Source organism: Penicillium soppii (genome assembly GCF_028829465.1).
Source record: "Penicillium soppii strain IBT 18220 chromosome Unknown utg000004l, whole genome shotgun sequence".
In the NCBI taxonomy this organism is placed as follows: Eukaryota; Fungi; Ascomycota; class Eurotiomycetes; order Eurotiales; family Aspergillaceae; genus Penicillium; species Penicillium soppii.
The window spans coordinates 649,055-673,915 of record NW_026643234.1 but is presented as its reverse complement, the minus strand read 5'-3'; the positions used below and the strand labels follow the sequence as shown (position 1 = coordinate 673,915).

General features: G+C 50.1%; 4 protein-coding genes across 4 annotated transcripts; all 4 read left to right on the top strand.

Annotated features, from left to right (window-relative positions):
- Window positions 1–1,539: 1,539 nt before the first annotated feature.
- N7529_003670 (non-ribosomal peptide synthetase) lies at window positions 1,540–16,573 on the top strand (the record flags this gene model as incomplete). Its single annotated transcript, XM_057239197.1, has 2 exons — window positions 1,540–1,989; window positions 2,045–16,573. Coding segments are annotated over 2 exons (14,979 nt in total), but the record flags the coding sequence as incomplete, so codon positions are not given.
- A 2,346-nt stretch (window positions 16,574–18,919) lies between these two features.
- Window positions 18,920–20,401, top strand: N7529_003669 (PP2C family serine/threonine-protein phosphatase; the record flags this gene model as incomplete). Its single annotated transcript, XM_057239196.1, has 1 exon — window positions 18,920–20,401. The coding sequence occupies one exon, from the start codon at window positions 18,920–18,922 to the stop codon at window positions 20,399–20,401; it is 1,482 nt and encodes a 493-aa protein (XP_057098491.1).
- A 418-nt stretch (window positions 20,402–20,819) lies between these two features.
- N7529_003668 (uncharacterized protein) lies at window positions 20,820–22,281 on the top strand (the record flags this gene model as incomplete). Its single annotated transcript, XM_057239195.1, has 2 exons — window positions 20,820–21,184; window positions 21,246–22,281. The coding sequence occupies 2 exons, from the start codon at window positions 20,820–20,822 to the stop codon at window positions 22,279–22,281; spliced, it is 1,401 nt and encodes a 466-aa protein (XP_057098490.1).
- Window positions 22,282–23,391: 1,110 nt separating this feature from the next.
- Window positions 23,392–24,559, top strand: kae1 (O-sialoglycoprotein endopeptidase; the record flags this gene model as incomplete). Its single annotated transcript, XM_057239194.1, has 2 exons — window positions 23,392–23,743; window positions 23,829–24,559. 2 exons carry the CDS (start codon window positions 23,392–23,394, stop codon window positions 24,557–24,559), a joined length of 1,083 nt encoding a protein of 360 aa, XP_057098489.1.
- Window positions 24,560–24,861: the final 302 nt, after the last annotated feature.

Here is a 24,861-nt window from a genome sequence, read left to right as displayed (position 1 = left end):
CCAGACATAAAATTGGACAGGGTAAGCTGCAACGAGTTCATCAAAAAGTCCGACTGTACGGAGTAAACACACCGAATAGAGACATTTCCAAATCTTTTACTCCGCACTATTAAATTGTTGCAGCCGATAACGCTAATTGACGGGAGATCGGTTGCCGAGAATGGCTCGCCGAGTTTACAGTAAGCTCCCTTTGTACCAAAATGCTAGTCATCATGACAGCACGCCCGGGCGTGTGCACAATATACATCCGGAAACACATCATAATAAGGTGTTGGTAACCAATAACCTGATGAAATCACATTTCCTCTACTCGCAAATTGAAACAAGTCCAAGCGTCGAGAAAGTGCTTGCTCTCGCATTCTCCTCTGAGTGTAACGGAACGTCATAAGGGTTTCTAGCGTGCTGACAACCACACGCTCTGAGAAGCCAACTACTGTCTCGAGTATTTCAATCCGTACTTTCTGAGCACTAAACATCACCTGATACTCAGCTGAGCAGTCTGATCCACTCATTGATCCACTTCTACGGCCCTGATTTTTTCTCCAAACAGGACTTGAGCGTTAGGGTGTTCAACCTATCTAGTCCACCCCTGCCAAACATTTGCTAAATACTGTACTGCACGATGATCTCAGTCACATATGGTCCTCGATTCGATAATCTAGTCTTTTGACTATGGCTGCTCTGGTGCCTCGTTCGTGTGACCTCTTCTCTTGCGACTATCTTGGTGCCACTCCTGCCATATTTTTTTCGTGGTATGAGTGCCTACATAGGTAGCCTCTGAGGTGACCCGTGGCCTTTAAAGTATATGGCTAAGGCAGGAACTCCACCCCGGAGCCTACCCTGCATATAGGCGCACCTCAGGTGTATGTGGGTGGGTACCTGCAGGCCACGCCACGCCTTTTCGAATCCACTTTGCTGCAGCTTGAGCACATAACCCCCTTTTGCATGAATCTATTGCATGGAACCGATAGTTCAATGCATTGGTGACAGTAGCCGCTCAGCTGAGGCTTTTGAGAGTTGATACATCCGTTTTCTTGAGGGGGAGAGAGAGCTGCTGTACATAGTCGACGATCTAGCGGTGTAGCGACGCCAGTCCACTTTCCATAAGAACGAATATCTTCCGCGGAATGCCTGCAGATCTATATCGACGCGATTGGGTCGATCTTAGACCCACTGCAGGTAATCTGCCATACGGGCAGAGTCCCGCTCACATGGATCTACGTTTAGGCTGTGTGACGAGAGTGTGCGCACGTTCTGGTGGGCCGCATTGATATGTACGAAATTGAGGCATTGCATGCGCAATCGATCTTGCCCACTGAATCCGAGAAGATGGAGCGTTGATCTATCCTCATTGAGGCATTGTACTACACAAAAGCACATACTCGGAGTTGCTCGGCGAAGAAATTTACGCGATATAAATTGTCTGGTATCGATATAACTTCAGACTGCTTGAATCCCTATCAGAGCCATTGAGTTACCACAACCATCGTTCTCACTACTGCTAAATTGATTCCATTACCATAATTGCTTCTTCTTACGATGGTCGGTATACCAACGGAGTATACGGGCATGTTCCCTATCTTGAACGAGAACAAAGGAGACCCCATCACCGCCGCTGAGGAGATCCCCAGTGAGCTACTGGAAAAGGTCCAACTCTATGTATCCGCCAAGGGCTGTGATTTTGTCGTGTTTCTGCAGGTTGTCTGGGCCATCACTCTGCGACAATATGTGGACACTGAGTTTCTCTCATATGCCTACTGTCATACTGGGGAGACTGGGGAGACTAGGTCTGCTGTACAGATATGTCAGGTGTCAATCGGCCCCGAAGACTCTATCGAAGGCCTTTGGTCACGCATTGAACAGCTGGACTGCCTGGACGGGTCGTCATTTCACCAGACAAAGCAGAACACGGGCCTCTTAATATCCGGGGCAACTTCCACATCGAATCCTGCGGTCTTGCTGAATGACTTCAGAGGGCTACAGAAGAATGTAAGTGTTGGAGTCTCGATTAGAGGGAAGGTTAACTGACTGTTCAATCTATCAGTGTCAAGCCTTACTCGTCTTGGAGGGAGTCCCTCAGCCTCACCGGCTGGTCTTCACATACTCGACGGCTCTGTTATCCAGCTCTCAAGCTGCTGATGTTATTTTGACAATCTCTCAAGTAATTTTGGAGCTCTTGCAGGATTGCAGTCAGACTGTTGGGCAGTTGAATTTGTTTAATCCGCTCATCGAGGAGTTTGTCCCTGAGTTGAATGGTCGTCAAGGCTCACTGGAAAGTAACAGCCCATCTATCATTGACACAATCCGGGCAAAGGCCATTGAGCAGCCAGATGCTACAGCAATCTGTGCGTCAGATGGAGAGCTAACGTATGATCAACTTGAGACCACAAGCACTAGACTGGCGCTCCATTTGCGCGGTCTGGGAGTTGGCCCAGACGTGATGGTACCACTCTTGTTCCACCGGTGTCAATGGGTTATCGTCGCTCAGCTGGCAGTGCTTAAGGCTGGCGGCGCATTTGTGCCGCTGGACCCTGTCCACCCAGATGCTCGTCTGACAAACATCATCGGACGTATCAAATGTGGTGTTCTGCTAACATCGGAGGTTTATGTTGACCGAGGGTCAATGGTAGCGGAGAATGTTGTCTGTGTAGGCCACAGTCTCATATCGGACTTGCCTTGCGATAACAATACTGGCTACAAGCTGCTGCCCCCGCCAAATCTAAATACCCCAGCATATGTACTCTTCACCTCCGGTAGCACTGGGGAGCCCAAGGGATGTGTTATGCAGCATCAAGCAATGGCGCAGATACCCAACCAAATCGGGGTCCAGTCTCTCGGTCTCTCGGCCAGCTCTCGAGTATTGCAGTTTACTTCATATGGATTTGCCATCTCCATATTTGAAATATACCACTCCCTGTGTTTGGGGGCCACTATCTGCATCCCATCCGATCATGATCGCATCAACAACTTGGTCGGTGCTATGGAAGAGATGAAAGTCACCTGGTCGATCATGACCCCATCTTTGTTACGAAACCTCGATCCCAGTCAAAAGCCCGCTACCTTAGAAACCGTCCTACTTAGCGGCGAGCCAGTGTTCAAAGAGGAATTCGATGGCTGGGCTGCCGTTGTCGACTTGGTTCAGGTGTATGGTGCAAGTGAGGGGTGTGGGCCGATCGGCTTCATGATTCCCGATGTGATGGCCTTCCGCCCGCTTCCCAACTTGCGATTCTGGGTTGTGGACGCCGTTGACCATCACAAACTTGCACCAATAGGAGTTGTTGGCGAGTTAATACTTGAAGGACCCTCTCTCGCACATGAATATCTGAATGATCCTCTCACCACATCCTCCGCCTTTATCGAGGCTCCCGCCTGGCGACGGTCCAAAGCCCTGCTCAATGTTGCCCCCAGATCCCTCTACAAAACAGGAGATCTCTTCCGCTACAACCAGGACGGCAGCATTAGTTATGTTGCGCGGAAAGCGCTGGATGTCAAGATTCGAGGGAAACGAGTTGACCTCAAGGAGGTTGAATATCAGGTGCGCCAATGCTGTCCGGATGCCACACGAGTGATTGCAGTGGCCGCATCCCCAGCCGATGCGAAAACACTTCTTTTGGCCGTTTTCCTACATTCTCCACGTTATATCATCGACCAGAAAGAGGAGTCTCACGGTCTCTTCGCTCCCTCCTCCGAGCCATTTCATTCCGAGGTGCAAATGATTCGCGAAAGGCTGTTGGAACTAGTACCGGATCATATGTGGCCATCCTTCTACATCCCACTTAGGTCTATTCCAATGACCGTTACAGGGAAGGTTGACATGAGGGCGCTCCGCAACTGTTTGCAGAAGTCCACTCGCCACGAATTGGAAGCCTACCAACCATCCGCGAGAGTTGAAATGGCTCAACCGGCCACTCAGATTGAGATGTGCCTTCATGGTGTCTTTGCCCAAGTTCTTGGGATGGATGGTTCGAGTTTTGGAGTCCACCACAGCTTCATAAGCCTTGGAGGAGACTCCTTGTCAGCGATGAAGGTGGTGAGCTTGTGCCAAACCAAAGGATACCCTGAAGTGACGGTGGAAGAGGTTCTGCGTCAACAAACCATTCGGAAATTGGCACTGAATCTGGAAAGATCGGCGGGGACAGAGTTGTCTTCTACAATTCCCCCGCAACCCTTCTCTCTTCTTCCCGGAGTAGACCAAGATGACATGAACCCTCTCCTCTCATTCACAGCAGGGCAATGCAAGGTTCCGGTTGATGCTATTCAAGATATGTACCCTTGCACGGCACTTCAAGAGGGTTTGATGGTATCCACCATCAAAGCACGAGACATGTACATCGCGCGGTGCGTCTTCGACCTGACCACTGGACTTGACTTAGAACAGCTGAAAGCCGCGTGGCAGACAACGGTGAATGCCAATGTGATGCTTCGAACAAGGATCGTGCAGAGCCCATCAGACGGGATGATCCAGGCTGTCCTCTGCCAGGACCAATCGATCATCAAGTGGGAGAGCTTTCCCTCGGTCGAGGCGTACCACAGCGAGGATAAGGCTCTATCTATGGGACTGGGCGACCCACTGGTACGATTCAGCTTGATTGGGGACCCTTCATTGGAGCTGTCCCTCGCAATCACCCTACACCATGCTATCTTCGATTTCTACTCGCTGGGTCTGTTGCTAGCACAGGCCCAGAGAGCGTACTGCGGAGAAACACTTGAACTCAACATATTCAGCCCTTTTATTCAAACTATCCAGAAGCAAGACAACTCGGCCGAGGAAGAGTTCTGGAATACTACTTTCGCCGACCTTCAGGCTCCGATATTTCCACCACTTCCCCATGATACGGCCGTGCCCATAGCAACAGCGCACCTGGAGCATACTGTGACGCTTCCGCATCAAACAGACTCCGACATTACGTTGTCCAATATCGCCCGCCTGGCATGGGCCATAGTTGTGTCAAACCACACTGACTCCGAGGATGTTGCGTTTGGCGTGACGGTTGCCGGACGCGCCACATCAACCCTTGGCGTTGCAGAGATGACTGGGCCTACTATTGCAACTGTTCCATTCCGAGTACGCTATAACCAAGCGGACACGGTTGCACACGCCCTTTCAACAGTACAGTCTCTCGCAATTCGTATGATTGCCTTCGAACAAACTGGCTTGCAGAATATTCGTCACATGAGCCTCGAGGCAGCTTCAGCGTGCAATTTTCAGAGCCAATTGATATTCCAACAGCCGGAAAAGGTCCACACCGACAATGACTCTTTGATCATGAAGGGCAAGACAGCTCAATATGGACTGGAAGACTTTAGTGTATTTATCAACTACGCTATTGGGTTGATATGCACACCATCCGCCGGAAACCAGTCTCTCCACCTCAACGTTCACTTCGATCGCAATATCCTTCCTGAGGCTATGGCGAATCGTCTGGTGAACCAGTTTGCAAACATCCTGCAACAACTGTGTGCAAATCAGAGCCAGCGCATAGAACAGCTAGATCTCGTCAGTCCCCGGGATTTGGAAGTCATGAAAACGTGGAATGGAACTATGCTGCCAGTGGAATCTCCACACACACTACATGAGTTAATCTTGCAAAACACACAAAATGAGCCTTTAGCACCGGCAGTGTCCTCATGGGACCAGAGTCTCACGTATCAAGGCCTGGAAGCACTTTCCAACAACATCGGTCACCTGATCATTCAAGCTGGGGTCAAACTGGGTGATCGCGTTGCTTTATGCCTTCAGAAGTCTGTATGGTCTGTTGTGAGCATGCTCGCAGTGTTACGTGCCGGTGCAGTTGGAGTCAACATCGATCCATCACTGCCTCCAGCGCGAATCGCGGCCATTCTCCAGGCAGCGCAACCTTCCCTGGTTCTCACGTCAGATGAAACACACCCCACAGTGCAATCCGCTCAAAGCGGGCTTCCACTCGTTGAAATATCGCCTCGAACACTAACCACAGCGCCGACAAGAGAGACTACAAAAGTGACAGAATGGCCATCGGTAAAGCCCAACGACGTGGCCTTTATGATTTTCACTTCGGGAACGACTGGAACGCCCAAAGGAATTGTCATTGAGCATCGCCATTTCACCACGGCCTTTTACCACCAACGCGAAGCTTTAGGTGCATACGCTGGCATGCGATCTTTACATTTCTGCAGCTACGCGTGGGACATGAGTCTACAAGAAGTCTTTTTCACCTGGGTCTATGGAGGCTGTCTTTGCATCCCCTCTGAAACGCAGCGAATGTCTAACCTAGCTGGCTTCATCCGAGAGCATCGGGTCAACTGGGCTACCATGACTCCTTCGGCGTTGACGATTCTCACCCCTGACGAGGTCCCTGGTCTCACTACAGTGCTTGTCGCCGGTGAGAATGTCCCCATCGAGTTGATGGAGACGTGGTCGTCTCGTCTCCGGATGATCAATGGGTACGGTCCGGCGGAAGCATTCACCTGTGCTGCCGGCCAGATTGAGCCCAATCTGCATTGCCTTGGTCGTATTGGATCAATGGTGGGAACAGCAGGCTGGATCACGCTCCCAGGTGATGTGAGTCGCCTGGCCCCCCTCGGAGCCATTGGAGAGTTACTTCTCGAAGGTCCAATGGTGAGTCGTGGGTACTTCAACGAACCCGAGAAGACTCTCGAGGCCTTTATCGAAGCTCCAGCATGGCTGAAAAAGATTCGTCCGGATGGTTCCACTGGCCGCATTTTCCGCACAGGGGACCTGGCACGATTTGACGAGAATGGATCCTTGCATTTCGTGAGCAGAAAGGATACCCAAGTAAAGCTACGAGGGCAGCGTATTGTCTTAGGTGACATTGAGCACCAGGTACAGCTTCACTTTGCCTCAGCTCAGCAGGTTGTAGTCGATGTCATCCAGCCCCAGCATTTGACCTCAGTATTGCTTGTCGCTTTCATCTACCAAGGGCACAATGAAGATAACGGAGACAAGAATCAGCTTCTTCAAGATCCGGATGAGATCTTCCTCCAACACAGTGCGTCGGTGATAGCAACGCTCCAAGATGCACTGCCTGTCCATATGATTCCCATGGCGATGTTCCCAATCCGCCATGTTCCTTACAGCACGACATTGAAAATCAATCGCGGTAAGTTGAGAGCGGAAGCTGAGCAGTTGAGCCCAGACCGGCTTCAATGCTATGCAGTGGGGGGAGACAGAAGCAACACCCCGAAGGAATCTCCGGAAACTTCGTCTGAGGCGATATGGCAAGGACTGTGGGCTCAAGTCTTATCAATCCCAGCCGACCGCATTGGACGGGACGATCATCTTTTCCGCATGGGTGGAGATTCTCTCTTGGCCATCAAGCTTGTAGCTCTCGCGCACCGCGAAGGACTGCCCCATATCACATTCCAAGATATTTTCAAACATCCTCGATTGAGGGACATTGCTGCTTTATCCACCGCCTCCAGTTCCGTCTCTGCTTCAATCCAGGGCAGCTCAGGGTCGTCACCATTTGCACTGATAAAAGACGTCGATACACTGGTCCAAATGGCCGGCGATCAATGCGGTATCTCTGTCGACAGAATCGAGGATATATATCCGTGCACACCTCTACAGTCCTCTCTGATCGCTTCCACTGTGCACCATCGCGACGCCTATCTATTGTTGCAATCCTACACTCTGGTAGACGGTATCGATGTTGAACGATTGAAGAAAGCATGGGAATCTACCGCGGAAGCTCACCCTATTCTTCGAACACGCATTTTCCAGACTCCAGCTGGTGCCGCTTACCAAGTTGTTCTGAGAGGTCCACTGGAGTGGTTGAATTTGGAACGGGATGATCCAATGCCATCTCAGCCTATGGTAGGGTTGGGGACACCTCTCATCCGGCTAATACTCTCTCCAGGTCGCTTGCTTCTCTCCATCCACCACGCACTATACGATGGGTGGTCCTTGCATTTGCTGGCCAGCGAAGTGCAAAAGACATATAACAGTCTCCCCATCCAACCGCCAGCGCTGTTCAACCGTTTCATTGCGCATGTCGTGGGCTCAATGGACTCAGCAGCCTTGTTTTGGAGGAAAGAACTACAAGATGCTGATCCGGTTCACTTCCCTGTTTTACCCTCCCTGGACTACCGACCAAAGCCCAAATGTTCCGTTGACAAGGTTGTCACTTTGGCCCCAAACACGACGCTGCACAATGCGACAATAGCATCCAAGATTAATTTGGCTTGGGCATTAGTGAGCAGCACATATACCCACAACGATGATGTTATTATTGGAGTAGTCTCATCAGGGCGAACAGCCCCGGTCGTAGGGATCGAGAATATTCTGGGGCCCACCATCGCAACTGTGCCCCTGCGAGTTCGGGTGGATCCCGGACAAAGGGTGTCCGAGGCCTTGGAGAAAGTTCAAGGAAAGTATGCAAAGCAAGCGGCTTATGAACATTTTGGTTTGCAGCAAATCAGCCAGCAGGGTGATAATGCGGCAGCGGCATGTCAGTTTCAAACCCTGATAACCGTGGAATCAAAGCAGCTCAATGATCAGGCTCCTCGGGAAAAGGGATCTTGGTACCATGATGAAGAGATCCTATCAGATGCCAACCACTTCAGCAGCCATGCATTGATGCTGCAATGCCAGACGCTTCCTGGGGGGTCAACCATTAAAGTCACTGCCACATTTGACCCGGATGTTCTACCACTCGCTCAAATGCAGCGAGCCCTCTCGCAATTTGAATCTTTCCTGATGCAGATTCAGGATGTTTCGGATATCAATGCAACCACAATTGGAGACTTGCAGGTCGTCAGTCCGCAGGACTTGAAAGAAATGATGAGTTGGAACCCCTTACCATCACCAGCAGATGATCATGTTGTCCTGTGCGTTCACGACCTGGTGCACGAAAAATGCCAAAGCCAGTCCGATGCCCAAGCCATCCACGCATGGGATGGAGATTTCACATACAAAGAACTGGATAACCATGTTGCACGTCTAGCCAGCCACATTCAAGCCCTTCACACTGTGCGCCCTGATACATTTGTCGCCCTGTACTTTGAAAAGTCGCGGTGGACCGTGGTAGCCCAATTGGCCGTTCTCAAGGCTGGAGGAGCTTTTACTATGTTAGATCCCTCGCACCCTATCGAACGTCTCCGGGAAATCTGCAGCACTGTTCAGCCCCCTCTCATCCTGGCATCGGAAGAACAGCAAGACTATGCTGCTGGTGTATTCGATGTGCCAGTGGTGGGAGTTGGCCATGCTCTTCTGAACCAAGGATCACTGCGTCTCGACTGCCCCAGCAGCAGTGTCAAGCCTAGCAATGCCATGTATGCTATCGCTACTTCGGGTACTACTGGCAAACCCAAAGTGGTGGTGATTGAACATCGATCTTTCGTCGCCAACACTGAGCCCATAATCGAGATGCTGGGTCTCACTGCGGATTCTCGGGTTTTCCAATTCGCAGGATACAGCTTCGACGCCATGCTTGTAGAACATTTCTCTACGCTACTGGCAGGTGGCTGTATCTGCATTCCGTCCAAATTTGATCGTGATAATTTCTTGGACCAGGCGATTACGGAGATGAGTGCTAATTGGGCGGTGCTGACTACATCAGTCATTCAGTCACTTTCGCCTGGCACTGTGCCCACAATAAAAACTATGGTTCAAGCTGGAGAGCCTATGAATCAGGGCATCATTGATCGCTGGGCATCTCATGTGCGTTTAATCAATGCGTATGGCCCAACTGAATCCACCATCTTCTCTTGTGCCAACAAAGATGTCCGCCCAGACTCTAGCCCTCACGTTATTGGCCATGCCAAAGGTTGTGCGACTTGGATTATTGACCCGGAAACTCTCGATCTCGTCCCCATTGGGGCCGTGGGAGAATTGGTCATTGAGGGTGAAATACTCGCCCGTGGGTATTTGAATGATCCGGAACGAACTGCCTCCGCTTTTATTCCCAAACCCACCTGGTTAAACAATCTCAGAGGACATGTCAGCGACAAGCCAGTATATAGGACAGGCGATCTGGTGAAATACACACCGCATGGATCTATTTGCTACGTCCGACGCAAAGACCTTCAGATCAAGCTCCGGGGTCAGCGACTGGAACTCACAGATGTGGAGCATCAAGTTCAGCGGTGTTTCCCAGGTGCCCTACAGGTTGTGGCGACTGTCACATCTCTTAACAAATCCAACGCCGCTCTGGTGGCCCTGGTCCTATCCTCTTCTGCTCCGGTTCAGCCATCGGCTGATACTGATCTCCTTCTACCGGCCACCAGCAGCTCCAAATTCATCAAAGACGCACGAACTGCCGAGCTGGCCCTTCAAGAACGAGTCCCTACATATATGGTGCCCACTTTCTTCCTTCCGCTATCTCGAATTCCGCGAAACATCAACGGAAAGGTCGACCGGCATCAGATAAACACACGCCTAGCCTCTCTGACTCGACAAGAGGCCGACAGCTATAATTCTTCCTCCAACACCTTGGTCCCTCCAGCGAACGATCTCCAAAGTGCTATCCGCGCCATCTGGGCTGTTGTTCTCAGTATAGCCCCTGAGGAAATTGGCATTCACAACAGCTTTTTCCGCATCGGTGGTGACTCCATCACTAGCATGCAAGTGGTTGCCCAATGTAAGACTGCAGGGATCTCCATGACGATGCAAGATCTCTTCAAGCACCGGACAATTGAGCAACTGGCGGAGCATATCAACCGATCGAGTCCCAAAGATGGGGCTGAGGTGGTTCGACCCGAACTGTTGGAGATCTTCGACAAGGCAGTGGACTTGTCCCCTATTCAACAGATGTACTTCGACTTTGCCCCCGAGAACCCGAATCACTTCGTCCAGAGTCTCATTCTGCGCCTGGGAAGGTCGAATCTGAATGGTGAAACGGTCACCCGGGCTCTTGATACTGTAGTAGAGACCCATTCCATGCTCCGGGCTCGTTTCAAGAAGTCACTGGATGGCAAATGGACTCAGAGCATTCCGACCAACGCAGAGGGGAAACACTATTATTATCATGATTGTGGTACCCAATCGCAAAAGGCGATAGAATCCATCTGTCGCAGAAGTCAGCAGACCTTGGATATCCAACATGGGCCTTTGTTGATTGTGAACCAGTTTGTACGGGAAGACGATGGAACCCAATGCCTCAATCTCATAGCTCATCATTTAGTCATCGATCTTGTGTCATGGAGAGTGATTCTAGCCGACCTCGAGCAAATTCTGGCCACAGGCCTGGCACCAAAAGTGCCTCCTACACCCTTCTTGCATTGGTGTCAACTCCAGGCTGACTATGCAACTCGCTCTCTCCCTATCGTTCGGGATGAAGATGACCAGAAAATCACGGCATACTGGGGAGATGAGGTGACCAACCACAACACCCACCAGGATGTTGACACTTACACGATCAGTCTCGATCAGGAGGCCAGCCAAGTTTTGCTAGGTATTGCGAATGACCCTTTGAGTACGCAGCCAGTGGATATCATTCAGGCTGCCGTGTTGCACTCTTTCGTCCAACTCTTCCCGGACCGGCCAGCTCCTGTTGTTTTCTCTGAAGGCCACGGTCGTGAGCCATGGGAACCCACGATCGATATCACGCGAACTGTGGGCTGGTTTACCACGATATGGCCCACCTCGGTAGCCCTGCAAGCATCCGAGGGGATGGTGACCGCTCTTCGGCGAACCAAGGATGCTCGTCGCAGTACCCCGGCCAACGGGTGGGAGTACTTCACCTCTTGTTACCTTCATCCGCAGGGCCCGAAGATAAGAAGGGCAGTGGAGATTCTTTTGAACTACCAAGGTCGGTATCAGCAACTGGAACGCGCCGATGCGTTGCTGAAATTCGACGCAGCCAATCGCTTTGGCGCTGGGAGTGAAGTGGAAAATATGCCTCGGTTTTCCTTGCTGGATGTGTCCGCTCAAGTGACTGATGACTGCTTGCATCTGCAGTTCCTTGTTAATCGTCGGATGAAGCATCAGGATCGCCTCCAGCAGTGGGCAGGGCAGTGTGCACAATCTCTTCGTGAGGCATGTATACAGTTGTCCGCAATGCAAGGCTGCTACCAAACTGTTTCTGATTTCCCTCTACTTTCTGGCATCCACTCAGACCAGCTACATCGATTTATGACAGACTTGGCCCCCAAACTTCACGGCCAGGTGATTGAGGCTATTTATCCGACCGCTCCGGTCCAGCGTGGAATTCTCATGAGCCAGGCACGCAACCCGCAGCATTACCAACAAGTAGTCAAATGGAAAGTATCTCCAACTGACGCGACTGCTGGTGTGCCCATTGATATTGAGGAGCTGGCTCGAGCATGGCAGCGGGTGGTTGATCGCCATCCTGCCCTTCGAACAATTTTCTTGGAGATATCTGATGAAGGGATTACCCATCAGGTTGTGTTGAAGGGTGTCTCAGCAGCAATTCGGTACGAGTCTACATTGCTAGAGCGGGATGATGATCGAATTTGTCCCTCCTCGGTACTGCACATGGAAACGTCAGCACAAGGACACATTATGCTGAATCTGTCTATCAATCACGCCCTCTTTGATGGACATTCCGAGCGAATCCTTAGGCGCGAACTGGCCCTGGCCTACGGGGATAATCTACCGCTACTTCCTGCGCCGCCCTATCAAGATTACATCACATACTTGTACAGCGCAGATGGATTTGGCAGTACTGATGAAGTCTACTGGCGCAGCTATTTGGAATCCTCGTCGCCCTGTCTATTCCCTCGACTCTTGGGCGACGCAGAGACTGATCAGAACCATGAAAAAATAGAAGAGTTTGGGTCCTTCATCATCGAACTCGGCTCTACCACCACCGTGGATGAGTTTTGCGAGGAGCACAGAGTTGCGCTGACTACCGTGTACCATATTGTCTGGGCGATTGTGTTGTCGGGTTATACTGGCGCAACAAATGTTTGCTTTGGGTACTCGGTCAATGGACGAAGCGCTCCTGTCCCTGGCATTCAGGATATTTTCGGTCCTATAATCAACACACTCATAGGGAGATTGCAACTGCAACCGGATGCTCCCTTGTTGTCAGTGCTCCAGCAATATCACGACGATCGTCTCAATAGCTTGGACCATCAGCATCACTCACTTGGGGAGACACTACATGCAATTGGCGCATCCGGCAGCGGGCTGTTTAACACTGTCATCTCCGTTCAAGATCGGCGCAGAGGCATTGCAGAGATTGCCCCCTCATCAACCATTGCTGTGGCTGAGGTTGGCACGGAAGATCGTTCCGAGGTAAGAATCCACTTTGACTTGTGCATCATTCAATTCACTTGTGCATCATTCAATTCTCTTTATGCTGACAATGGAATTTCTACACAGTACCCTGTGACCCTCAATGTTGCAGTGTTTGAGAAGACCACAAAAGTACTGTTTTCCTATCAGAAATCATTCATTGCCCCAAAGTACGCGGTGGCAATCGGACAGACCTTTGCCAATGTTATGTCGCAAGTGCTCTCTCAGCCGTGCCAAGCTATCCGTGATATTGAGTTACTCGATGATGTGCAGAGGGCTGACATTAAAAATCGGAACGCCCTCGTCCCAGAAACTGTGACAACCCTTGCGCATCATACAATTCAGCAACGGTCTCTCGAGCAGCCCAGTGCTCAGGCTGTCTGTGCCTGGGATGGTAATTTCACCTATGAGGAGCTCAATGAGCTTTCCTCAATTCTTGCAGAGGAACTGATCAACCACGGTGTGGGTATCGAAACGCCGATTCCTCTATATCTGGAGAAGACTCGGTGGACACCAGTGGCAATTCTTGGGGTATTAAAAGCTGGTGCCACCTTTGTTCTCTTGGATGCTTCTCAGCCTTCCGCTAGACTTCGAGCCATCTGTGAGGACACTAAGTCGTCTCTTGTCCTGGCGTCGTCATGCTTGCTTTCCAAAGCTGCCGTTCTGTCGTCTTGTGTAATTGAGATTGGGGACCGTCTGCTTACAGTCTTGCCACATACTGTTTGTTCGCCAATTGTTGAGGTGAATGCAGATCATGCGGCATACATTGTTTTTACCTCCGGCTCGACCGGAAAGCCCAAGGGCATTGTCGTTGATCACTTCTCGCTGTCCACTTTTCTTCAAAATACGGTATCACGCTGCAACTTCACTTCAAGGCATCGCATTCTCCAGTTCGCATCACATGCTTTTGATGCCTCTGTTTTCGATGTGCTTGTTCCTTTGGTAGTTGGCGGGTGCGTCTGCATCCCTTCGGATGAAGAACGTACGGGCGGTATCACTAGCGCAATGAAGCGAATGAGAGTGAATTGCTCACTTACAACCCCCACTGTTGCCCGGTTGTATGATCCTGACGAGCTGCCGGAATTGGAAACTTTAATCCTCGCAGGTGAGGCTGTCTCCGCCGCAGATTTGGCAATTTGGCATGGGAAAGCCCGTGTTCTCGTTGGGTACGGTCCTGCTGAATGTACTGTTCTCAGCACCATCAGCGAGCCCATGACCATGACCAGCAACCCTCGGAGCCTTGGATTTGGTAGCGGATGTGTGACATGGGTCATGGACCGCAATAATCACTGCCAGCTGGCTCCCGATGGGGTGGTAGGGGAGCTCTTGGTGGAGGGACCGATTGTCGCTCGCGGCTATCTCAACAATCCGCAAAAATCCTCCACATCATTTGTCAAGCCTCCAGGTTGGCTAGCTGCTCTTCGGGAGGGTGGGCCACCCGTGCGACTGTACAGAACAGGGGACTTGGTGCGATATGCTGAGGATGGATCACTGATTTTTATCGGTCGCAACGACGATCAGGTCAAGATTCGTGGCCAGCGGCTGGAAATCGGTGAAGTCGAAGTGCAAGTTGCTCGTGCATTTTCTGGGGACCACGTTCTTGTCGAGTTCGTTAAGAAATCAGACTCCGCTATCTTAGTGGCATATGTGCTGCAAAGCGACAATGAGGGGGGGTCTTCGAGCGACAGCCATAGTGCCCTCCTCCACCCACCTTCAAAGACCTTTTATGACTGCACGCGCACTGCAGTTTCTCTGCTACAAAAGGCCATGCCATCTTATATGGTCCCTAGCGCCTTCCTTCCCTTGGCCGTGCTGCCAAAGGGCCCCACGGGTAAGACAGATCGGAAGCGTCTGCGAGAACATGCCGCTTCCATGTCACAAACCGAGCTCGAAGCCTACAGCATAATCGCCACGTCCAGAAGAGCTCCTTCCACGCCTCTGGAAACTCGTCTCCAGGTGCTTGTAGCGCATGCGCTCAACAGATCCCCCGCCGATATTCCATTAGAGGAAGACTTGTTCCAGATTGGAATGGATTCTTTCAAGGCAATGACTCTGGTAGCGTCAGCTCGTCGAGATGGTGTCTATTTCTCAGTACAAATGCTCTTCCAGTATCCGCGCTTATCCGAGTTGGCCATTGCACTCGATGAGAAGCCAGATGTCAATCGCACCCCAGTCCAGCCAAGTCCTTTACTGGAATTTGCGGATGAGATTTGCGCGGAGTGGCACTTAGATCGAAATGAAGTGGCCAACATCATCCCAGCCACCTACTATCAGCGAGATTCGGTCAAGACACACTATATCGGGCATATGACCGTTCACTTCTCCAAGCCAATCGATCAGGTGAGGCTTAAGAGTGCCTTAGTTGCGACGCTGGAAATGCATTCGGTACTACGAACGGCTTTCGTTCCATTCCAAGATACCTTTGTGCAGGTCGTTCTACGCCACCTTGATCTAACGATTGAAGAGATTAGCACCGAGGAAGATCCCAAGGAGGTTATACAATCAATCTGCCGCGCAGATGGGATGAAACCGATTGCATTTGGGAGGCCTGGCCTGCATCTGTCCATGGTCGAGGGAAGAGACCGTCTTTCCATATCGTTGAGAATGAACCATGCCCACTTCGATGGAACGTCAATATTCTTTATACTTCAAGAAGCCGCTGCTCTCTATGCGGATTCGAAGTCGGTCTTCCCCTATAGTCTAGACTACTCCGACTTTATTGCTCATCGTGTGCAACGGACCACTCCGGCGACTTTCTCGTTCTGGCGCGATCTGCTCCAGGGCTCTTCGATGACATATCTTGGCCAAAATGACGACGGCATGGGGCGTCCCGACCGATCGCGCACGGAACTTCTAGCGAGTAGCTCGGGTAGTATGCCTTTGCCCGATGTCCAGAGTGGCATCACCGTGGCCACTGTAGTCAAAGCCGCTTGGTCTCTTTGTTTGGCACAATATGCAAACTCCAAAGACGTGGTCTTCGGCCAACTCTCCACGAATCGTGCGTTGGACATCGAGGGAATTGACCGTATGGTAGGCCCCGGTGTGAACTACGTCCCTGTTCGAGTTACTTTGCAGTCAGACTGGACCGCAAAGGAGCTCTTCCGCTGTGTTCAGGAGCAGCACATCCGTGCAATGTCACATGACACGGCTGATTGGGATGAGATCGTAGCTCAAAGCACCTCGTGGCCCCAAGACACGCCGGTAGGAACTGGAGTTCACTACTTGGCTGCGCCACCGCTTTGGAATCACGATTATCAATTTGCTGGGGAAATTCCAGCTCGAAATGAGCATATCGATGTCAAGATGGCCCACACCTACCCCATGCTAATGTGCGTGCCAATCCCAGCGGAAGGAGACGGCCCACCCATGCTGGGTATGTCGCTTTCCAGTCCCGTTTTCAGTCAACAGGTCGCGGATGAGCTACTCTCACTTTTCCGAGAGACGGTAATTCGCCTGACGACTCATCCAGAGAGCTTGATCTGCCCTGCTCAACCTTGATCATTTGTCTCATGTCTTTTGCTTCTTGTCCGTTCAATATTGATGATTTGTCTCGTATTATTTACCTTCTACCATAAAGAGTTCAACATTAGATAGAAGAAGAATCAATATAAAGACTTCTAGCTGCCCGCATTTCGTGACACAGTATTATCTCTCGTGATATCTCTAGAAAAGATCGCCGCTCATCAAACCAAAACGTTGCCTATGGTGCTACCATAAGCACTCGAAACATCAATGCCCGGCCTCTTTTACCATAGTCTCCACGACGGTTCTTGCTTGTCACCCGCGATATTGCTAGGCTTTAGATGGTGGATTTGGGATTTCTCATAGAATGAATACTGTAATACTCGCTTCCCTTCTCAGAACCTAAAACCCTCCAGTGGCTTCGGCAGCATTAGCGAGAGAACGTATAAAGAGGATATAAAGATAAGGTGGTGCTGGATTTTTCATGCAAGCTGAAGGAATCGAGTCAATCGATGGAAAGTCCGAAGAGGGCAGCAAGGCACTGTAGCGACATGGGAATACGTCACCTTTAGACCTGAACTACCACGAACAAGAGTAGGCAGCATGGTTACCATCAGAGCAGGCGAAAGCTAGAAGGTAAGACGAGAAGTGAAGGGAGAGCAACGGGGTGATCGATCAGGTTGCTCACTGAGTAGCTCAGGGTCGCTCCAGGGCTCAGTGGGCAGCTTCGGGCGGCGGGGTGACTATCTCGCCCTGTGGGATCTATCCGAGAGCCGATCGTGACCTGAGACGACCATTTTACCATCAATATTATTACACGATCATTGTGCAAATTAGGATTTAGGGTCCGTTGAGAACTGAATTAACTGAGTAGAGCTATTCACAGGAATTTCAGGGGTTCCAAGCTGCAACTACCTTAGGGGGGCCGACATTGCCTAAGAGGTTATTGATAAGGTAACGGAGCAATGGGAAAGGCGCGGCCCTCCCAGGAACGAGTCAGTAATCACCGTCTATAACTTTACGCCTAGGACAGCTTTTTCTGTTCATCAATGCTTCAGGATGCACATGATGAATCTAGGTTCAGCACTGATCTATCAGTCGCCGAAAAAAACTTTTCAGACGAACCTCAAGAACTGCCGTCCGGTCAGCATAGATTCGCCAGAATCGGACAAGGTCAAGAATTTTCTAGTGCTCGTGAACAGCCTTGATCGTCTCTCGCCCCACAAAGGCCAGAAACAGGGATCAGCTGAAAGACAAATGCACATTTCGCCTCTTTGATTATTCTCAATGGTATGGTCCGCAGAATTTGCCTCACAACGGTCAAATCATTCCGAGTAACAAGGCACTTGGTTGACCGCATTTGGGAATCAGAGTACCTGTCATCTCAATTCAGCTGCATTGTAGGCACTTAAAGGTGGATGGTGAAAGGCGCTCAGAGCTTTTCATGACTGTCAAACTACCAAATTTCTCACTAACATGCTTGCACTGTCATTGTCTTCTATCTCTTTTCAACTTTCTTACAGGTGGGCGCTATCAACCTAAGCCTTTACGTTTTGGTGTCTGAGTTTAGCATTGACTATTTTCCCCTCCCACTGAAAAAAGGCTGGAGCTCTTTCTCACACCGGTTGAAACTCACAAAACTCACAAATCTTCATCAATACTAATGAAGAGAATAGCTACAGCTAGATGTGTTAATAAGTTCAATATTCTTGCCTGGCCTCAGGTCCTTCAATTGGATGGCGTTAATGTTCTGGCGGTGCTGCTCCGACGTTGACTAGCGGCTATAGGCTCTTGTGTTATGATGGTAAGCAATTTGGCAAGCATTTCGTAAACAGACCCTACATTAGCCATGTGCATGAAATAAGATGGTTAGAAACTCATGCAATCCCATTGAACCTTCGCAGAATTCGCAGAATTCGCAGCATTTGCACAACGAAGTAATCAAAAGTAAGCACTTTGGCCCCTACTACATATGTACATGATAATGTCTGGCAAATCCTGGCTTTCCCTTTCCGGTTTAGGGCTGCTCCATAAGCGGGCGAACCCGAACCATCTGGCGGTATTGACAAGGGCGGCTAGTGAGTTAGCCCCGTACTTAGTTAGCACCTTATTGTAGTTACTGTCGCCAAGGGGACAGCCTCAATTTCCCCTATCACATACCAGATAACAGATTTTCAAAATCCGTCCGTATACATTGATTCCCTTCTCTTTCTCTCCTCCGCTCTTCAGTCGCACCCTACCAACAACCTACCAAAAATGACATTCGCTGTGGCTCGAACGCGACTGCGCGTGACCACAACATCGAGCCTACGGGAGCGGGCCAAGATTTCATATTCAACCAAGACCTCTGGCTCAGGCTTAGGCTCATTCTCGAATTTAATGAGATACATGAAGATTGCCGGTGTGGCCGGTGTGGTCGGTACACCAGCCTTTTGGTGGTTGGCAACTACGCGCGACAATTCCACCCGCGACGATGCCCCGCATCTTGAGAGCCCTCCAGCTGAGCACTGGAGCATTGAGCCAGGTCCTTCCAAAGACCAAGTGACGCGTATGATATCACAAGGCGCCTATTCATATGCGGTCAGAAACGTCTTCGGCATCAGCAGATATGACGGCGCTCAAGTATCTTCCAACAGCCCATGCGAGGACCGGTTCGTCCATGGAAAAATTTCTTCGCCATGGAGCGAAGGCCAATGGATGGCCTGGGCCGTCTTTGATGGTCATGCAGGCTCGGAAACAGCAGAATTGCTAACAAAGCACCTCCTGCCTTTCGTCCGACACAGCTTGGATCAAATAAAGCCAATCTCGACTGACATGTCCGTACCAGGGGAGGGGTCGGTGCAGCGCGCTATTATGCAGGGGTTTAATAAACTCGACGATTCCATTGTCAAGACAGCTCTAGACACGGCTCAAAGCGAACAGTCGTTGCAACAGAAAGTAAAAAAACTGGCGCCTGCTTTTTCCGGCTCGTGCGCTTTGCTCTCGTTGTACGACTCTACCACGAGCACGTTGCATGTGGCGTGTACCGGCGATTCGAGGGCGGTTTTGGGGCAACAAAGGCCAGACGGCAGCTGGGACGCAATACCATTGTCAGTAGACCAGACTGGCAGAAACAAAGAAGAGATTGCGAGGCTTTACAAAGAGCACCCCGATGAAAAAGACATAGTCAAAAATGGACGGGTGCTGGGGTTAGCGGTCTCACGAGCCTTCGGTGATTGCCAGTGGAAATGGCCTATTGAATTCCAGGAAGATATGCAGCGGAGATTCTACGGTCCATCGCCGCTGGTGCCAAGATACCCCGTTCTGACGCCGCCCTATCTAACGGCTGAACCGGTCGTGACAAGCACTAGAATCGATCCTGGGAATCCTTCTTTCCTGATTATGGCAACAGACGGCTTGTGGGATATGCTCTCCAATCAGCAGGCCGTCGATTTAGTGGGAAAATGGTTGGAATCGGAAGCAGCCGGGAAGAGGGACAACAACCCGGAGCCAATATATACAGCATTTGACTTTGGTGATTTCTGGAAGGGAATAAATTGGAAGTTCATAACGGGGAGAACAACAGTCGAAGATGACAATGTCGCTGTGCATCTCGTGCGCAATTCCTTGGGTGGAAATCATCATGAGTTGATAGCAGGCCGGCTTGCCTTCGGCTTTCCATCTTCCCGGCGTCTACGAGACGATACCACTGTGCAGGTGGCTTTCTTTAATGTCCCTGATCTGAAAAATAAACAATAGTCCAACACATAGCATTCTAGGCGTCTAGGCTTTTCCAGAAGACCTGAGGCTGCTACTTCAATGGCCTACGATATATCATTCGAATACATATCAACTACCGTATTCAACCAGGTGGATTCGTCAATAACAAGTAGCCTTTAAAAATTCAATTTGCTCTCTGATTGAAAGTCATGTAGACATGTAGAATCATTTCGAAAGTATATTTGCACGACTTTTTGAAAAGCAAATGGCAGAGGTATGGATTGCCTCTCTGGGCTAGTTCTAATGCTTTCGGTCTAGCTTCGACACCTCCCGCTCCGCAGATTGGATCTTTCGTCCTCTTCCCACCATCCTTACACTTCTCCCTTGTACTCATTGCCGCCCCTCTCTTTCCGCATCTCCCACCAGAAATTTCAGGGAGACCTATGTCTTAGCCAAGATGCCACTCACTGGATTTGACCCCCAATTATCGGCCCAACTTCACAATCAGATCCTTAAACGGGCGTGGATTGGGGCCGGACGAGATGTCGCTTCGATCCCGTCCAAGACCTGGTGGGAAGAGTCCTCGCCTATTCCATTCGATCTCGCATCTCGCCTTAATCTGAACTTGATCAGGTTCCTGCGGTCGGCAAAGGCCGCTATATTTGACCCTGATTCAGATTTTCATCTCTTCTATTACCTGATAGCGCTTCATGGAAAACATGAAATCTTTGCTCCAGACTCTTCACTCGGATCGTGGGGTGATCGTTATGTGTGGTTGTATCCCTCAACACGAACAAAGAGTGATGAAGAAGTCGGCATAGTGTGAGATTCCTATTAAGCTTTGCTACAATTTAGGGAAGACAAATGCTTACGCGCCGAATAGATTCGACCAAGAAACCGAGCTTGCTTCCTTTGTCCCAGACTGGGAAGATATGGTCTGGTCTGATAGGGAACGGTGGCCATGGCGGCCATTACAAAATATTCTGCAAGCCTATCTAGACATGATTGATGAGGGCAAAATAACAACAGTTTCGGATCGTCGAAAGGCATCTATGGATCGTTTCTTCGGAGTATTCCCTTGGGAGATTCACCTACATACCCCAAGGGATGTTGAGAGGGCTGTCAGTTCCTTTACCCGTCTTCTTGATGCTATCGAGATTCGACTCCCATCAAATTCGACACATTCGACACATGATTGTGGCCACAAACAGCCAAACCTCGAAGGAATAGCTCTCCCATACTCCGAAGCGGTCATTGAAGCGTCTTTCATAGAAGCGGACTCGTTTCTCGGATGTTTTCTCTCGGCTCTTCCTATCCGCCATCTCAACTTTCGCTATATTGCCCCCGGCATTCGACTCCAAAATCCGATCGAATTTATGAATCAACCACTTGCTGACCGCCGCCATAACCGTCTATATCTAGACTTGTATAGTACCGACCAGACGGCACCATTATTCCCTCTGCTCTTATTTCGAGGGGAGAGGGAGAACAAGTCACCCTGGACGCGGCCCTGGTTTCCTGACGGGAAGGTAGAGAAAGTTCCCTCTGGTTTGTACATTGAACCCACCGACAAATATCTCAACTGGGAATCTGGCAACCAGAGTCGACTCCTGCTGCCGTTTAGCATCGGCAGCAATGGGTTTGCTCGAAGTAGCAATGGCGTTCCATTCAAACGTGCTAGGTTTCCGGGAACTGATCGACCTGACCAACTTTACCAGGAAGATTTGTTCAATGGTTATAGTGGTTATTTACCTTGGGATTCACGTAGCTCATATCTACACAAAGTTTTGGAAAGCTGGGCTGAACGGGTGGAAATGGGTGATTGGCAAGTGGGCGAAGACGGCGTTGTCGGTGGTATTGACAAATTCAAAGAGGCTGATACCGAAGAACATTGGAGAGAATATTTTATTCCTTGGTGAGATCTTTTACTAACACGGTGCTGACGACCGCCACGAAGACTGCAGTAGAAGAATTGACGATGGGCAATTCCCGCGCATCTCGAGCCTTGTCGAGCCATGTTGTAGGTTTAATAATGAGAAGTATTTCCGGTGCTACTTTGCTCTTTGCGGTTGCAGATATCAAAGTACAGAGCTTTTCGAAAGTTATATCACAGCCTAAGTGATACACTTTCAATTGACCCGTTTCCCTACGAGAAAACAAAGTCTTGCCTGAGCGTGTTATACTAGAGCCATAACCATGTGAAGTTACACCTAGTTGGGCGAATGGATATATGGTTAAATACGTGTTTGGTAGAGAACAGGACGAGTTGGTGGCACTATGAGCTCACTTTACAATTTCCGACATTGCGTGCTCAGGATAGTTATTCAGCCTAAGATGCTTCGAACAAGCTGATAATTGTGCTTTGATGTACTATTCTTCTGTCACATTTGCTTTGTTCTGCACCAGAGGTCCCTTCCTCCTCCAAATCGGTCTCCAAAGTATATGGTTTTCAATGAAGGGGCAAGGGGATGGCGGAGACGGGCAGGCCGTCGAGGGCCGTAAGACGGCGGTGCAATGGGAGCGGTTTCCGGCGCCCCGCTCACCGTGTCAACTACTGATAAGCGGCAATAACGTATTATATCCTTAGGTCAGAAACCCTGGCCTAGCGGGGAGATATAAGTATATCTAATATCAGCGAGAACCTATAGAGGACTACGATCTTTGAAATAGAGTATAGTGCCGATGCCTAGTTTATTAATAGAACCTTCTATGCTCATTGCGTCTATGATAGACGATTTAAAGGGTATTAATTGTTATTAAAAGTGAGTATAAAGTTCTCCGTAGAAAAAAAATGAATGATATTTTGTTATCGTTATCGGAATTATAGCGGCACGGCCATGGCATGGCGTACACCGCTCCCGGTGCTGGAAATTTCCCCTCCACCATATTGAGAGAGTATACAGGAACTGAGCACGCACCTTCGCGATTTAACCTTATTCCAACCACAGCCGCAAGTCACTACAACCGACACCAATTTGCATCAAGCAATAATATCTCCAAGCAAACCGATTCCTGCTCGATCATCCAACATGATCGCCATCGGCATGGAAGGCTCCGCCAACAAAGTCGCAATCGGAATAATCCGCCATCCGACAGACGGCAGCACACCACAAGTCCTCGCGAACGTACGACACACATACAATGCACCACCAGGCGAAGGTTTCCTACCAAAGGATACGGCGATCCACCACCGAGCCTGGGTCGTCAAGATGGTGAAAGCAGCTCTGCAAGAAGCTTGCCTGTCGCCGCAAGACGTGGACTGTATTTGTTTCACTAAGGGGCCTGGGATGGGCGCGCCGCTGCAAAGCGTGGCCGTTGCCGCGCGGATGATGAGTCTCCTCTGGAGGAAGCCTTTGGTTGGGGTTAATCATTGTGTTGGGCGTATGTTATGTCTTGGACCCCTCTTCGAATAATATCTTCCTCCCATGCTGGATGGCTTACATATGTTTTTATTTACGATTTCTAGACATCGAAATGGGCCGCCTGATTACCGGCGCTGAGAATCCCGTCGTGCTATATGTCTCTGGTGGAAACACGCAGGTCATCGCATACAGTAATAAGCGGTACCGCATCTTCGGCGAAACGCTGGATATCGCAGTTGGAAACTGTCTTGATCGATTTGCGCGCACGCTGCGCATTCCCAATGACCCGTTCCCGGGGTACAATATTGAGCAGCTTGCGAAGAAGGGGACTCAGCTTGTTGATCTGCCGTACGTAGTTAAGGGGATGGACTGTTCGTTCTCTGGTGTTTTGGCTGCTATTGATGCGCTGGCCGTGTCTCTTGGGTTGAGCGGAGAAGAACAGGCGCAAAATATGGATGCGCTGGTTGCGCAAGAGAATCGGGATCTCGGTACTAAGGTTACTCGCGCGGACCTCTGCTTCTCGCTGCAAGAGACGGTGTATGCGATGCTGGTTGAGATCACGGAGCGCGCGATGGCGCATGTCGGTGCGAAGCAGGTGCTTGTTGTTGGCGGCGTGGGGTCTAATGAGCGGCTGCAGGAGATGATGGGGATTATGGCGCGGGATCGGGGTGGTTCTGTCTTTGCGACGGATGAGCGATACTGCATTGATAACGGAATCATGATTGCTCAGGCGGGAATGATGGCGTATAAAACAGGCTTCAGGACACCACTGAAGGAATCTACATGTACCCAGCGGTTCCGGACAGATGAGGTATTTGTGGACTGGCGAGATTAGAGATAATGTTTCTCATCTATAAAATAAAGAAAAACGAAGACCTAAAGGGAATATAGATACCAAGGTGGTGGAAAACCCGGTACGTATAGTTGCATATATACGTACAATATACATTAATACTCATACTCAGTCTCTATAATACAAGAATCCCAAAAGAATCTAAACCGAATCTTGGAAATGAATGATCTTAGAAACCATTTAAAAGAAAATAAGAGATAAAAACGAAACCCAAGCATGCCTACAAAAACCAACCAGGGGAAAGCCCCTTAAATTTCGCCTCGTCCATGTTCGTGACCATCTAT